The 15,337-nt window shown below is 50.1% G+C and overlaps 1 protein-coding gene across 1 annotated transcript in view; it reads left to right on the plus strand.

Moving 5' to 3' along the window:
- Positions 1 to 413: 413 nt before the first annotated feature.
- Positions 414 to 15,337, plus strand: part of Slc4a5 (solute carrier family 4 member 5) — a 68,607-nt gene continuing 53,683 nt past the window's right edge. Inside the window, exons 1-2 of the mRNA XM_059256749.1 lie at positions 414 to 622; positions 3,627 to 3,756. Of these exons, the coding sequence (XP_059112732.1) occupies positions 3,704 to 3,756 (53 nt within the window). The 5' untranslated portion in view covers positions 414 to 622; positions 3,627 to 3,703. The remainder of the gene's footprint in view (positions 623 to 3,626; positions 3,757 to 15,337) is intronic.

Below are 15,337 nucleotides of genomic sequence, written 5' to 3' on the forward strand. Positions count from 1 at the left end.
GTTGCAGCCGGCTCACCTGCCACCATAGCCTTAAGATCTTAAGGAGGTCCTGGGGGTTTGCGCACAAATCCTACCGCCCTGCCTCAACCTTTATAAAGGAGCCTGAGGAGGGGTGCCCTGCTCTGCTGGAGCCTCCAGGTCTGTCGGGGAGGGCTCACGGGGATGGGGGTGGGGTGGCGAGGGGGAGGGGCCGTTCTGGGTGTTCTCTCACAGTCCTCAGCTGCCACCACCCTGCTGCTGTGGAGCACACGGGTTCCCGCTTGAGCTTCACAGCTAAACCTCCCCTCTCCATCAGACCTCAGATCCACCGCCCGCCACCACCCTCACCCCCTGTCTCTCTCTTTCGCTCTTTTCTCCCAGGATTTCCACGCAATCTCATGAACTCTGTCTCTATTTTCTTTGCGTATATTCCTCTTTCTCTCTAGCTGCAATCTCCCTCCTTCCCTCTCATCCTTCTCCCGCCCTCCTCCTCCCCGCCTCCCTTGCTGCTTAACTGGAACAAAAGTGAGTTTGTTCTGTGTGGGGAAGAGGATACGTGGAGGAGGCAGCCGAGAGAACAGGCTGGGGCCGGAGGCAGCACCGACCGCCGGAGACTCCCGAGCCCAGCTGTTCCAGGGAGCAGGTACTGCCCAGACAGGCCGGTCCTGGCACAGACCTCTGCCCTGTCTGTGCTTTTTAATCTGCTACTTCTTCAGGATCTGTCCGCGTATTTACCTTCTTCCTGGCCTTGAGGGGCGTGGAAGATTCCAGATTTACGAAATATGGGGACAGAGGTCCAAGGGGTGTCACTGCCCTTTTACAGAGAACTGTGTGCGTTCTGAAGTGGCTGGGCTCCGAGGCAGCAGAGCCAAGGATGCCGCAGCCTAGGTCCAGGTCACTGGCGATGGTTTGAACCATATCACCGAGCCCAAGCTTTAGGTAGTGGAAAGGCAGCCAGAGCTTTCCAACCGGTGCAAATCCACACGTGAAGAGTTTTTGTCAAGCTGCCGATGTAGCCCAGTGGTGGAGCGCTTGCTCAGCATCCATAGGTCCTGGGTCGGTCCCCAGAAAAGCAAAATCAAAACAGAGCAGTGGTTATTGTACTCTGATCCCATGGGGAGTTGATTTGTCTCATTGGAATCAGGCAGCCACAGTGGTTTTCCAATTTGAAGGGAGAAAATTAGTTTCTTTCTTTCTTTTCTTTTCTTTTTTTTTTTTTTTTTTTTGAAAATGAGTTTTCTTAATGATCAGTTTTTGGATTTTTGTTTTGTTTTGTTTTTTGGCCTGCTTTTGTGTGTGTGTGTTTCGGGGGAGGTTGGTTGTTTTATTTTTTTGAGACAGGATCTCTCTTTGTAGCCCTGGCTGTCCTGGAACTCACTATGTAGATAAGACTGGCCTTAAACTCACAGAGATCCTCCTGCAGCTGCCTCCCAGGTGCTAGGATTGAAGACATACACCACTATGTCTACAGGAATGATCCTTTTTTTTTTTTTTTTTTAAACAAAATTTTCTTAAACTCAAAGCCAGTGAAGTAAGTTTAAAACAATAGAACATTTTCAAAATCAAATGCATCTGAACTAATGAAGTCCACTGTGGACCTGCACACGTAAGTTACTAGCACTTTCTGCTAGGAGAATTGTCTAACTTGTGTAGACTGTGTGCTGCCCAGAGAGCACTGTGATTCCCAAAGTCCACTGCATGAGACCGTTAGGAATGGTTCAAGAGCAAGTTCAGGTGCTGCCTGGCCCTGGATGGAGTGCCCTGAGGCAGTAGAGGCAGCGGGCAGTTGAGGTAAGACTCTGAGGAGGGTGAGTGGAGGAAGGAGTCCTTCAGCCCAAGGGCGGTTGGTGGCAGCCTACGGACTAGCAGAAAGGAATCACCTCATACCCACGCCGTTACTGTCTCACAGAAGCGGGTAGGAGCTGCAGCAGCTTATGGAGAGGCACGAAGGTCAGGGGTGGCCCCCGAGGGGCACAGGAAGGGTGCTGACGGAGCAGGCAGAAGGCTGCAGAGCCAAGAGGCTTTCTTCTATGGGCTCTGAGCCTGGAGGCTGGGGTTGATGCGGCCGATAAGGACCTTCTGTAAGCCTTGGTCAGGGGTTTCATGGGTAAGCAAGCAGCAACTAACTGTGAAATTCATGTCCAGATGGACTAGAGGCACTCTGTGTGACCTACCTTCTGGGACTCCAGGTCACGTCAGAGAAGAAGGTGAGGTCGATGCCTGGCTCTACTGGGAAGTTACGGGCAAGAGGTTAGGTGTGAACAGAGTTCTTGAAAGTATTGACAATGGAGGACCTACCGATAAATAAAGATGGCAGAAGTGGGGGAAACTGAGGAGATGGACCGGGAGAGAGGGGAAATGTCATGAGGTCTGCGGACGGTTCATGGGAGGCTGAATCAAAGGCTGCTGAGGAAGAAACATTCTTGAAAACACAGGGGAGATAGGAGGCCACAGGAGCCCATGGCTGCCTTTCGCCAAGGCATTGTTCATCGTTTGATACCTCGTCATCCCTCTCACGGGCTCAATGTGCTGCAGCCACACTGCCCACACAGTCCCACCACAGGGCATCTACAACACTCAATGTGCTGCAGCCACACTGCCCACACAGTCCCACCACAGGGCATCTACAACACTCAATGTGCTGCAGCCACACTGCCCACACAGTCCCACCACAGGGCATCTACAACACTCAATGTGCTGCAGCCACACTGCCCACACAGTCCCACCACAGGGCATCTACAACACTCAATGTGCTGCAGCCACACTGCCCACACAGTCCCCACCACAGGGCATCTACAACACTCAAGGACGCTTCTTCCTGATGTGTTCAAGTCACGATTCAAACGCCTTTCTCAGAGGGGCCTTTTGTGGCCAGTGTGTGCTCTACATCCTCCCTTGGGTATCTTGTCTTTTTTCAGATCACTCAGCACTATCCCAAATGGTCATAGATGGGTTTGTTTACTTGCTTATTACCTGTCTCTGCCATAGAACAACCTTAGCAAGCACACGGGTCTTCTTCACAGCTTTACTTTCCAGTACCAAGGATGATGCCTGGCACAGAGTAGGGGGTTGCTAGACCATGGGAAGAGGGAGTGAGGGGAGGAGGAAAGAAGGGGCCTGAGAACTTCAGGAGGCGACTTCTAGGGGGCCACTGGTGAGGAGGCAGGACACCCAGGAATCAGGCCCACCTTGCCAGTGAGGAAAGAGCCCACAGGACACTAGCCCATCCTTCCCCTGACTGACTGCCTCTTCCCATCACTGACTGGCTTGGGACCCAGTCGAGCAAGAGAGAGTTCTAACTTATGTGCCAAATGAAGTTGGGTCAGCCTGTTCTTCATTTCACCTTTCCGTTCCTGACCTGCTGCTGCCGTGGCTTCCACCATTTCCCAGCCTTCACGGCCACTTATAAGACCCTGAATCGAAGCCCAGACCGAATCCTTTCTTATCTCAGAGACTCACACCTGCATCCAGTGCAAAGGGGCCAGAGTTCAGTCTAACCCAGACTGTGGACTGAGTCTTAGTGAGCCAAGAAACACTCCTCCCCTGCCTCTCCCCCACCCCACCCCCTGCCTGCTCCGTTCCTGTTGGCCTTGTGGCCTCCTGACCTCTGCAGGGCACTAGGCAGACCCAGCTCCTTCATTTTTCAGGGTCTCCGGCTGCTGAGCAGCTGCAGGACATCCTGGGGGAGGAAGATGAGGCTCCCAACCCCACCCTCTTCACAGAGATGGACACTCTGCAGCATGATGGGGACCAGATGGAGTGGAAGGAGTCAGCCAGGTGAGAGGGGGCCGGGATGGAGGGTGTGTCTGGGGCATAGGCTGGTGGGAGATGGCACCTCACAGCTTGGGTCCTGTCAGGGAGCTCCCCCAACTTATGAGCACCTTCCTATCCGCCCTTTTTGGTGTCAAGAACTGTAAACACTAAGGAGCAAACGTAAATGGTTGTTATTGTCAAAGAAATGAAAATGCAAGAACTGAGGGGCCAGCTCAGCTGGCAAAGTGACTGGAGGAACCTGAGTTCTGTCCCCAGAATAAGCCAGTGGTGGTGCTGTGCGCATGTAACCCGAGTGCCAGCCAGGAGATGGAGATAGGCAGATCCCGGGGGCACATGACCAGCCTAAGTTTCTGAGCATGAGAGAGTCTCTAAAGAGTGGTGGGTAGTAGCCGGGCGGTGGTGGCGCACGCCTTTAATCCCAGCACTTGGGAGGCAGAGCCAGGCGGATCTCTGTGAGTTCGAGGCCAGCCTGGGCTACCAAGTGAGTCCCAGGAAAGGCGCAAAGCTACACAGAGAAACCCTGTCTCGAAAAACCAAAAACAAACAAACAAACAAACAAACAAACAAAAAAACCTGAGGAACAAGCTTGTCCTCTCATCTTGAGACACGCGCCTGCACACACATGTGCATGCTCACACACATGAATAGGCCCACACACATTTACAAACACACACAGAGAAGGCATCTAAACAGAAAGATGAAACAGTGACTCATGAGACCCTGGATGAGGACAAGAAGGCCATGTATCCTTTCATGTCAAATGGTTCATACTAAATGCCACAGAAGGGAAAGTACCCGTGAGGCTGGAGTGCGCAGCGGGGCGTTCTGCAGGAAGAAGGGTCTCAGTCCGAATGGCGGGGAAGGGTCTATGATTGTCGTTCTCAGCAGTTTGGAGAAGCAGAGGTAGAGCCGTGGAAGGAAGCATGAGGGATTCGGGGCCCAGCTAGTGGATACAGTGCTAGTCAGGCAAGTGTGAGAACCAGAGCTGGGACTCCTAGAACCCATGGAAAAGCTGGGCCAGAGTGGTGGTCACCTGTAATCCCAGCACTCAGGAGGCAGAGACAGGCGATTCCCCAGGACAGTGACTACCTGAACTAGTCAGTATCTGTGAGCTGAGCTCTGGGTTAGGAGAAAGAACTTACGTCAATAAACAGAATGGAGAGCAATTGAGGAAGACTTCAGACGGCAACTTCAGCCCTGCTCACCCCACATGTGTATACATGGGGACACATACCCACATGAACACACACACATGCATGCACGCCACACAGGCATGTACATTTAAAAAAAAAAAAAAAAAAAAAGGAGCGTGGAGAGAGAGCTCCGTGCACAGGAAGGGAGGAGGAAATCTATCTAGGTTAGTGGGAAGCTGAGTGGTAAGTCAGGAGCTGAAGTTAACATTGGTACTGTCACATCCCCAGTGACAGAGGGACCTCTGAACCAAACAGAACAGGTTAATAGTCCCAGGTGCTCCCAAAACTCAAGAAGGGGGGAGGGGAAGGCAGGAACAACAGGAGGAACTGGGAGGGATCCTGAGAGACAGAAGACAGAATTCGTGCTGTTCCTCAGCCTTTCTGAGGCTTCAATTACACTCCTCTTTCCTAGAAAAGTAATATTTTTGTTTTGTTTCTCTGTGTAGCCCTGGCTGTCCTGGAACTTGCTCTGTGGACCAGGCTGGCCTCGAACTCAGAGATCTGCCTGCCTCTGCCTCTCAGGTGCTGGGATTAAAGGCGTGTGCCACCACTCATTGAGTAATAATTTTTTTAACCTCTGCTGGGTAGGGTGTGTGTACGTGGGTGTGTTTTCCTGTCTTGGGGCACACATAGCCGTGTGTGTATGTGGAGTATCAAGGTTGATAATCTGGTATCTTTTCTCAGTTGACCTTCACTTTATAGTCTAAGACAAGGTCTCTCTTGTGTCCAGAGCTTACCCATTCAACTAGTCTGGCTGGGGTGGTTAGCTGGCTTGCTCTACTTCCTCTGTCCTGAGATGACAAGCGAGAGGTCACACTCATTCGGCTTTTACATGGAGATCCAAATCTGGTCCTCACACTGGAATGGCAGACACGTTTCCTGCTGAGCCATTTTTCCATGCAGGAAAAACCATTTTGATATTATTAAGTTAAAATCCAAGCAGTGGCTGTGGCTTGGTTGGTAAAGTATGTGCCTAGCGTACACAAGGTCCTGGGTTTGATCCCCAGCACCACCCAAGCCAGTGGTGGAAGCCCACAGCCGTAACCCTAGCACTGAAGAGATGCTAAGGCAGGAGGATCAGAAGTTCAAGGTCATCCTCAGCTACATAGCCTGTTTAAGGCCAGCCTGGAATACCCGAGACTGTCTCAAAAACAAAATGAAGCATGATTAAATTAAGATTAAATCAACTCATTTCCATCAAAAGAAACCAGAGGCTAAGGAATAAGATTTGTCAGGTGGAGCTGTACTTTGGACTATGGCAAAGCCTGAATAGTTGGAAATACATAAACTAACTCCCAGCTGTGCCCAGGACAAGGTCTGCATGAGACCACTGTGACACCCAGAGCCCGAAATTTCCCTCTGTGGCCTGGGCAGTTGCTGGGCAGAGGGGAGCACTTATTCCCACATCCTCGGGTCTCTCTGCCGCAAGGGCGTCTGGAAGAAAGAACCACTAAGAGGAAGAAGGTGCTGCTGGGCTCAGGGAGGAACCAGTCTGCAGCCCCACAGCTGTGGCAGTACCCCTGTGCAAACCCAGGAGCCTTTTCTCATTCATGGTTCACTGAACCCCAGTGCGCTAAGAGACTGCAGGCCCACCCTGTTCAAGCCCCGCAGTGACCCTGAGGAGGGCAGAGCTGGAATCTGGCTTCTGAAGTGTGGAAGGACTGGTAACTCGCCAAGAATCAGAGATACAGGCAATCAAGTCTGCACTGCCCCCCACCCCAGGCCTGTCTGACCCTCCAGCTTGAGGTCTCTTGTGCTTTTCTATGTGCTCTCAAGGATCTTAGCCATTTATTTCCCTGTCCCCTGCACCCTCAACTTCTAGGGACGTGTTTTGACTACCAGGGAAAGACACAGGACTGAAGCCAACTCTTGTGGAGTTGGAGCTAAATGCAGACAGCTGCGGAGCCCGGGACCTCTGTACCTCTCTCCAGGGCTCACAATATGGGAAGGACAGTTCAAATGGCCAGAGCCTGCCTAGAGTACTGCCGGTTAACACCTCTGAGGGGCAGGTGTCTGGAGCCAGCCTGCCTTCTAGTCAAGTGAATAGAGCAGAAAAAGACTTAAAAAGACCCAGGAAAGAGGCATGGCCTTCTCTCTTTGGGCAGTGTGTGCACCTAAAACCTCTGCCTCAAGGGGTAGTCCATGCCTTCAATTCCACCACTCCAGAGGCAAACTAGGCGGATCTCTGTGAGTTCAAGGCCAGCCTGGTCAACACCATAGTGAGCTCCAGGCCAGCTAGGGCAATACAGTGGTATGTTGTTTAAAAAAAAAAAAAAAAAAAAATTAAAAAACAAAACAAAACAAGAATAGCTAACAACCATCCAAAACAAACAAACAAACAAAACCCAAAATAACAACAAAACCCAAAAGTAGAGGTGCTTAGTCAGTCCTGCTTGGAATTTGTCACCCAATCGCAAGAATGGCAAGCATTTCTCTCAGCTAAGAGATGGTGGACCCACCTCAGCAAAGCCAGAAATCTCAGAAATTTCCAGAATCAAAGAGCCAGCAAATCCCCGTGGATTCTGGGCCTCTGTAGAGTAACAGAAGACAGCTGAAGGGAGTGAGGAATGGCATGTCATTACAGATCCCCAGGCCCTGGCATTAGGGGTCTAATCACACCCAACATCAAAGGAAGTGGGGGAGGGGTCCCTTTCAGAAAAGTATTTAATTTGTTGCAGGGAGCGCTTGCTTTATTGAGTTAGGAGATTAAGAGAGCGAAAATCTCAAATCCGCAAGGAATTTTCCCTGGTGGTGCTTTGTCGTGTTTATTAGTTTGGGGGACATTTCGGACTCTTGAAGGAGTCGCTGCTGGACAGATTTAAGTGGCTTTTGGAGCTCTGCTGAGCCTTGCCCCGCGCACATAATCGGGACTGTATGTGCGGCCGCGGCGGCGGCGCTTCTGATGTGATCGATGGTGGAAGACCAGGCTGCTAATCAGAGAGACTGTTATTAGCTCCGTCTCTCTGGCATTCCCACAGGAGAAGCCTGGCTGGCTGTTCACTGATAATGACCTTGCCCGAGGGAGGGCTGAGTCAGGTGAGGGAGGGGTGACCCACCCGCCCCATATTATGAGCAGAATCCCTTTCTTAAACCCACACTTGCCTGACTGCTGGGAAGGAGCTGGCAGGAGAATTGTCCAGACTGGAACCGACCCAAGAGTGTGAGGGCCCTTCAGGGTTACTCAGAAATAACTAGAGCTTAACGCTCAAGAGCCTTGAGGGTGAACTCCAAATCCAAGCTGCTCTGGCTTCCACTCAGCAGCCCGAGAGCCAGAACTTGCCAGAAGGTTCTTATGAGATACGTACGCTCTGAGAACATTCCTGTCATGACTAGAAAAGGGCCAAAGGGTGCATGAGAAATGGGTCAGCTTAGCTGAGTTGGTGCATTCTTTTTTCCCTCTTTGGATCTCACGTAGCCCAGGCTGGCCTCAGACCTGCTACGTAGTTAAGGATGGTTTCGAATTCTTGCTCCTCCTGCTGCCTGGTTTATGTGGTGCTGGGAATGGAACCCAGGGCTTCATGTGTGCTAGGCAAGCACTCTATCAAGTGATCTACAGCTCTAGTCCCACAGGAGGACACTTTCCAAAGTCCTGAATGGTTCTGCGTATGTCAGCAGGATGGAGGAAGCTTGAACTTCCCACTTCAGCCTTGAACTTGCTTTCATTTATGATCTTGCATAATGCTCCCTTAGAATGAACCCCTTCTCAGTGTGGGGCACAAAGCTCCTCCAGCCCTCTGGGCAGCCTTGTTGGACCAGAACTACCCCCTCTTTATAAATCTGAGTACGATTTAAAAATTCCTCTCAGTGTGGAAGTCAACAAACTTCATTCATTCATTCAAATATTTACTAAGGTCTTGCTGACTGCAAGTCTTGAGCCAAGTGCTAGACATTTAAAACTGGACCGTGGCAGATGCTCTTGTTGCTCAGCTGGTTTCTCTGTAATGATGCACAGAGTCAAATAAGAGGGTATTTGGTAATGAGGATGAAGTGGGTGTACAACACAGAGGCATGACTGGTCAAGAAAGGCTACCCGGAGAAAGATTGTTCACACCGAGATGGGAGGGTGGATCGTGTTAGCACAGCAAGGATATGCAATGCAGAAGAGGCCCCTGAAGCAAGGGGCTGGGGAGATAGCCTGATGTGGAGCACTTGCTTAGCATGTACCCAACACATGAGATGGAGTGTGTTCAGGGTGGTAGAGCTGAAGACCAAGATGGACAGTAGAGGCTGGGCATATATATGTTCCTTGTGGGTGGAGAATATGGCAAGGCTATCAGCATCTACTATGGTCCATGGGCAAGACCATCAGCACCTGCCATGGTCCATGGGCAAGGTCGTCAGCAGGTCTCATGCTGGCCGAGCTATGGAGACTGAGGTTGATGATGAGAATTTGGGGAACCTGAAGACTTTTTGTGAAAAGACAGAGTTCTGGATGTGAGACAGATCTGTGGTTTTAGTGCTGAGAAGAGATAAAAGGAAAAGGCGTGGGCTGGGGAGATGGCTCAGAGATGAAGCCTGGGCTGCACAAGGTGAGGGACCATGTTTCGAAGTCAGTTGATCATTTGGACAGCTCTGCTGAGAGGCTTGTCTAAGAGCAGAAGTCTCTGAAGCAGAGTGTGGGCTCAAGGGAAGTCTCCAGCTTGAGAGATAGATAGATAGATAGATAGATAGATAGATAGATAGATAGATAGACAGACAGATAGATAGAGATAGATAGATAGACAGACAGACAGATAGATAGATAGATATAGATAGATGATAGATAGATAGATAGATAGATGATAGAGATAGATAGATAGATAGATAGATAGATGATAGAGATAGATAGATATAGATAGATGATAGAGATAGATAGATAGATAGATAGATAGAGATAGATAGATAGATAGATAGATAGATGATAGAGATAGATAGATGATTGATTGATAGGTAGATAGATGATAGATAGACGATAGGTAGATGATAGAGATAGATAGGTAGATAGATAGATAGATAGATAGATAGATGATTGATTTATAGATAGATAGATAGATGATAGAGACAAAGCGCAGGCAGACCTCGAACTCACTATGTGGCAGAGGATGACTTTGAACTTGTAATCCTTGTACCTCCACCACCTGAGCTGAGATTAAGGTGTGGTCCACCAGAACACTTGCAGACAGTGTGTTTGTGTGATTATACAAGTTAATATGTGTGTACGTGAACATGTACACGTGTTCACATGTGTGTAGATGCCAGAGGTCAGTGTTGGGTGTCTTCCTCCATTGCTCTCCACCTTATTTTTGAGGGCTCTCTCAGTGAGTCTGGGGTTCACCAATTGGCCAAGCTGGCTAGCACCAAGCTCCAGAGACCTGCCTATCTTTGCCCTGCTGCCTTTTCCCCCAGGACCGGGGTTATAGGAGCACACCACTACCAAGCTTTTTCCATGGGATTCCAACTTGTGCAGCATCTCTCCAGCCCCCCACACCCAGGTTTTTATGCAGTCCCAAGGACCAAATGCCACCTCCCTGACATGCTAAGCAAACTCACGGCCAACTGAGCCACATCTCCAACCCCAATACCACTCCTGTTCATGCACTATTGAGTGTGGGACCCAGGACATTGTGTATGTTAGGCCACCGCTGAGCTGTGGCCTCTGCTCTGGTCTCTGAAGATGAGAGATGTGAGCCCATTGGATGATAATAGAAATGGGGCAGAAGAAAAAAATGGCTTGAGGCAGCAGGGAGCTGAGAGGGGCTTGCTGAATAGAGCCAGGCCCTAGGTGCAGGTGGGGCTCCCCACAGGTTTGAGGAGGGAGCGAGGCAGGGGGAAGAGTAGCAGGGAGGGGCTGCGGGTTGCTGGTATCCAGGAAAGGGGGTCCAGGTCTGTGGCTGTTGTGTTTCTGAACAGTGGAGTCGGGTGTGGAGATTTGAGGTCCCGTGAAGGTTTCCAGAGCTGTCACCTTCTGCTGACCCACTGGTCTGAACGATGGAGATTGCTGTCACCAAGCTGTTTTTCCATCTGGTGTCTAATCTACTTTCTCTCCTCTTCCTTCACTACCAAACACACACACACACACACACCACACACACACACGCACGCACGCACGCACGCACGCGCACACACACACCCACGCACACCCACGCGCATGCACACACACACACACACACACACGCACGCACGCGCGCACACACACACACACACACACGCACCCATGCACGCGCGCGCACACACACACACACACACACACACACACTTGAAGTTTATGGTGAGCACGCAGGAAAACAGGAGTGAGTGTGTACATTCAGGAATGTGTATGTGCATGAGAGAGAGAGAGACAGAGAGAGAGAGAGAGAGAGAGAGAGAGAGAGAGAGAGAGAATCAACTCCTGGTGTTGTTACTCAGTTGCTATCTACTTTCTGTGTTTGGGCTCTTTTCCTTTCACAATTATCTGTTTGTATGTGCAAATGTGTGGGGGAAGAGTACTCGTGTGTCATGGCACACGTGCAGATGTCTGATGACTTCCTGGTGGCAAGCACCTTCACCCACCAAAGCCGTCTTGCCTGCTTCCTTCTTATTTTTTGAGATAGGCCATCTTGTTGGCCTGAAGCCTGCTAATGTAGCTAGACAGGCTAGCCAGCAATCCCCAGACATCTGCTCATCTCTGTCTCCACCACGGGGTTGCAATCTCACATCAATCAGGGCTCCCAGGATGCCTCAAGTTACCTTAGTTACCCCCTTCTTTCATTCTAAAACAAAACAAACAAACAAACAAACAGCTGTGTTAGGTCCCTCCGGAGAATGAAGACAAGCAAGGCTGAACTTGTCCTCTGAGTTCTAGCACAGGTAGATGCTGGGGAACTTTTTCTGTTGAAGGATGGGATGAGAACACCTTGGGCTTTGGGCTCATGAATAGTATCTTCTCCCTCCTCCTCCTCTTCCTCCTTCTCCTCCTCCTTCTCTCCCTCCTCCTCCTCCTCTCCCTCCTCCTCTCCCCTCTTCTCCCTCCTCCTCCTTCCCTCTTCCTCTCCCTCCTCCTCCTCTCCCTCCTCCCCCTTCTCTTCCTCCTCTTCTACCTCCTCTTCTTTCTCCTCTACCTCCTCTTCTTCCTCCTCCCCCTCCTCCTCCTCTTCCTCCTCTTCCTCCTCCCCCTCCTCCTCCTCTTCCTCCTTCTCCCCCTCCTCCTCCTATTCCTCCTCCTCCTTAACAACGCCTTAAATATGTAACAAAAACTGAGCCTGTGATGGCTCAGCTCAGTGCTGGCCAGGTGACCTGAGGTACCCACATAAAAAGCTGGATGTGGTGGGGTGCATCTGTAACCCCAGCACCCCTATGGGATGGGAGAGGGGGCATCGGAGAGCCAGAAGCTCTTGGGGCGACTGGCCCAGAGTAGGCAGTGCAGCTGCAGGAACAAGCTAGCCCCTGTCCCGACAAGGTGGAAGGAGAGAACCAACCTCTGCAAGTTGTTCTCTGACCTCTGCATGTGTGCCATTGCATGTGTACATGTACTCGCGTGTGGAAAAACATTCCTTTTAAAAGTTATTACTTTCTGTGTGGGGGGACATGTATGTCTGCATGCCATGTGTATGCCTGGTGCTTACAGAGGCCAGAAGAGGGCATCAGAACCCGTGGAACTTTAGAATTACAGAAGGTTGTGAGCAACTATTCCATCTGAGCTGACCATACAAAAAGGCTGCAGTCACTCCTAGCTGAAGGAGCCTTGTTTTCTGACTCCTGACCCAGTGTAAAAGGCAGGCGTGTGCTTGAATACGGGGTGCCTGAGACCCAGGATAGCGTGTGCAGGGTTTGAGAACACAGACTCTGCTGTCAAAGGACTTGTCCTCAGACCCTGTCTCTGGCAAGCTGCATGACCTTGGGGAGGGTAGCTGTCCCCTGAGGGCCTCCGTCTCCTCATCTGTGGAGGACAATGGAGTAAGTAATACATGTCACGTGTATTACATGTCACCAATAATTCCCAAGTGCCAGACATCACCAAAGCCTTGCTGAGATTCTTGTTTGGGTGGGAGCTCCACCTCAACCCCTGGCACCCTGGCATCCCTATACCCAAAGAGTCTGGAATGTTTGGAAGGAGTCCGGTGGAAGATCCACCTCAACTCCCCTCCCCTATCTTTTTCCCTAAGCCCGCCCCTTCGAAGCCTGCCAAACATAGCTCCTCCCCAAACCCGCCCCTTCAAAGCCCGCCAAACACAGCTCCTCCCCCAGAGAGGCTTGAGGCCACACCCACAGGGTATATAAGTGGCATCCCCGAAAACAGACATGTGGTTCTTCTGTTCTCTCTTCCCTGTCTCCTTTCTGGGGGGCCAGAGAATCACCCAGGAATGCTTTACCCATTAAACTGGGGCTTTTTTAATTCAGTCTAATTTGGTCAGATTTGGATTGCTGCATTGGCAGAGAGGCTTATGGGGTGCAAAAAAACCTTACCAGTTCTTAGGCCAGCATAAAGGAAGACTTTGAATTACAGAGAGCCAGGTAACCATGACAGGAAGAAAGTGGGGTCATTCCTGAAGAGTCTAAGAAAGAGGGCCCCATCTGTCTGGTCCTGGTCTCAGGCACGTCTCATCTTCTGAGATGGAGGCTTCTGGCTCCTTATCCTGACTCTATTAAACAATGGAATCACTTAGCCAACCTGTCTCATCTTGACGCTATACTCAGAAACATCTTGATGATAATTTGACTTTTCCCATATGTCTACCAAGGAGAGAACACAAGGGCTGGAAGGGGAGAGAGACCAGCCCTCTCAACGGTTACAAATCCTACTGTAAAATAGCAAGTTTTCCATTAGGTTTATACATACACTCTATTGAAGCTGGTCGTTATTAGCTTCTATCTGATCAGCTCTAGGGCCGAAAGGACGAAGTTATGCTTCTAGTGCTTGCCAACCCCTCCGCTGCCTTCTAAACTCGGCATGTGTCAACACTTCAGCCATGCTTTCATATGCTCTAGTCCTTTAAATTCACTGCCAAGCTTGATGAACCATGGATTTGTGTTTAGATTGGCAGTAGAAACCATGTGCTCTATTTCAAATACCTACCTTCATGCATGTGCTTTAAAGGTTACATTTTATTGACTTATGTGCATGTGTGTGCATGTGTGTGTGTGTGTGTGTGTGTGCACATGCATGTGTGTCACAGAGTGCATATGGAGGTCAAAGGAGTCGGTTCTCTCTCTCCCTCTCTTTCTGTCATGTGGGGTTCTCAGGACTGAACTCAAGCGCTCAAGGCTGGCAGCAAGTGCCTTCATCTGCTGAGCCTTCCATCAACCCTGTGTGGTTTTATATTTTTTTATGTAATTTATTTTATTTTGTATTCATTGGTGTTTTGCCTGCATGCATCTGTGTGAGCGTGTCAGGTTCCCTGGAACTGGAGTTACAGACAGTTATGAGCTGTCATGTGGGTGCTGGGAATCGAACCTGGGTCCTCTGGAAGAGCAGCCAGTGCTCTTAACAGCTGAGCCATCTCTCCCACCCTAGCTGTTCCCTTCTTAAGGAACTTTCATTCCATTTCCGTACACCATTCAGACAGGACTTGCTGAGTCCTCGGACATCTCTGGGAAAATGACAATTGGCTCATAACTGAATTAACACTCCCTTTCAGTCTATGCTGGGACACTCAGGGTCCTGACATAACTCATCGGGGAAGTTAAGTAGCTTTGCCAGATGCTGGGGACCAGCTCACATTCATACTGCTTTTAAGAAATGAATCTGTGGGCTCATCAGTTAAGAGCATTTACAGCTCTTCCAGAAGACTGGGGTCAGTTCCCAGTACCCACAGTGGAGGCTCACAACTGTCTCTAACTCCAGTCCCAGGACATCTGACACCCTCTTCTGGCCTCTGCAAGCAGTGCACACGTGTGCTGCATTTATTTCATACATGCAGGCAAAACACTCAAACACATAAAAAGAAATAAATAATAATTTTTGGAAAAAAGAAACGAACCTGTTACACATATAAAAATGAATTACAGGGCTATTGAGATGACCCAGTGGATAAAACTGCCTGCCGCCAAATCTGAGGACCTTTCGTTCCCTGGGGCCTGTGTGGTAGAAGGAGAGAGCCAACTCCTGAAAATTGCCCTCTGACCTCCACAAGGACACTGTGGCATGTGCATGGCCACAAAATTACACACACATGAACATCCCAAGCAAGAAATGCAATAAAAATGTTTTTGTGGATTACAAACAGGTGCTGTTGAAATGACCTAGAGAAGTTAAGCTTTGGGGTGATGGGTGAAGGGGTGAGAAAATCACAGCATAAAGTCAGGGGTGGCCCAGAGTGATCACAGCAGGGGTGTGGACTTCATGTATCCTCGGTGAGTAAACTTAAGTTCATGTACGATAGCAGCCAGGTGTGGTGACACAAACCTACCAACCCAGCACTGACAGTTCAGGAGCT

The sequence above is a fragment of the Peromyscus eremicus genome, chromosome 3 (genome assembly GCF_949786415.1).
Source record: "Peromyscus eremicus chromosome 3, PerEre_H2_v1, whole genome shotgun sequence".
Classification (NCBI taxonomy): domain Eukaryota; kingdom Metazoa; phylum Chordata; class Mammalia; order Rodentia; family Cricetidae; genus Peromyscus; species Peromyscus eremicus.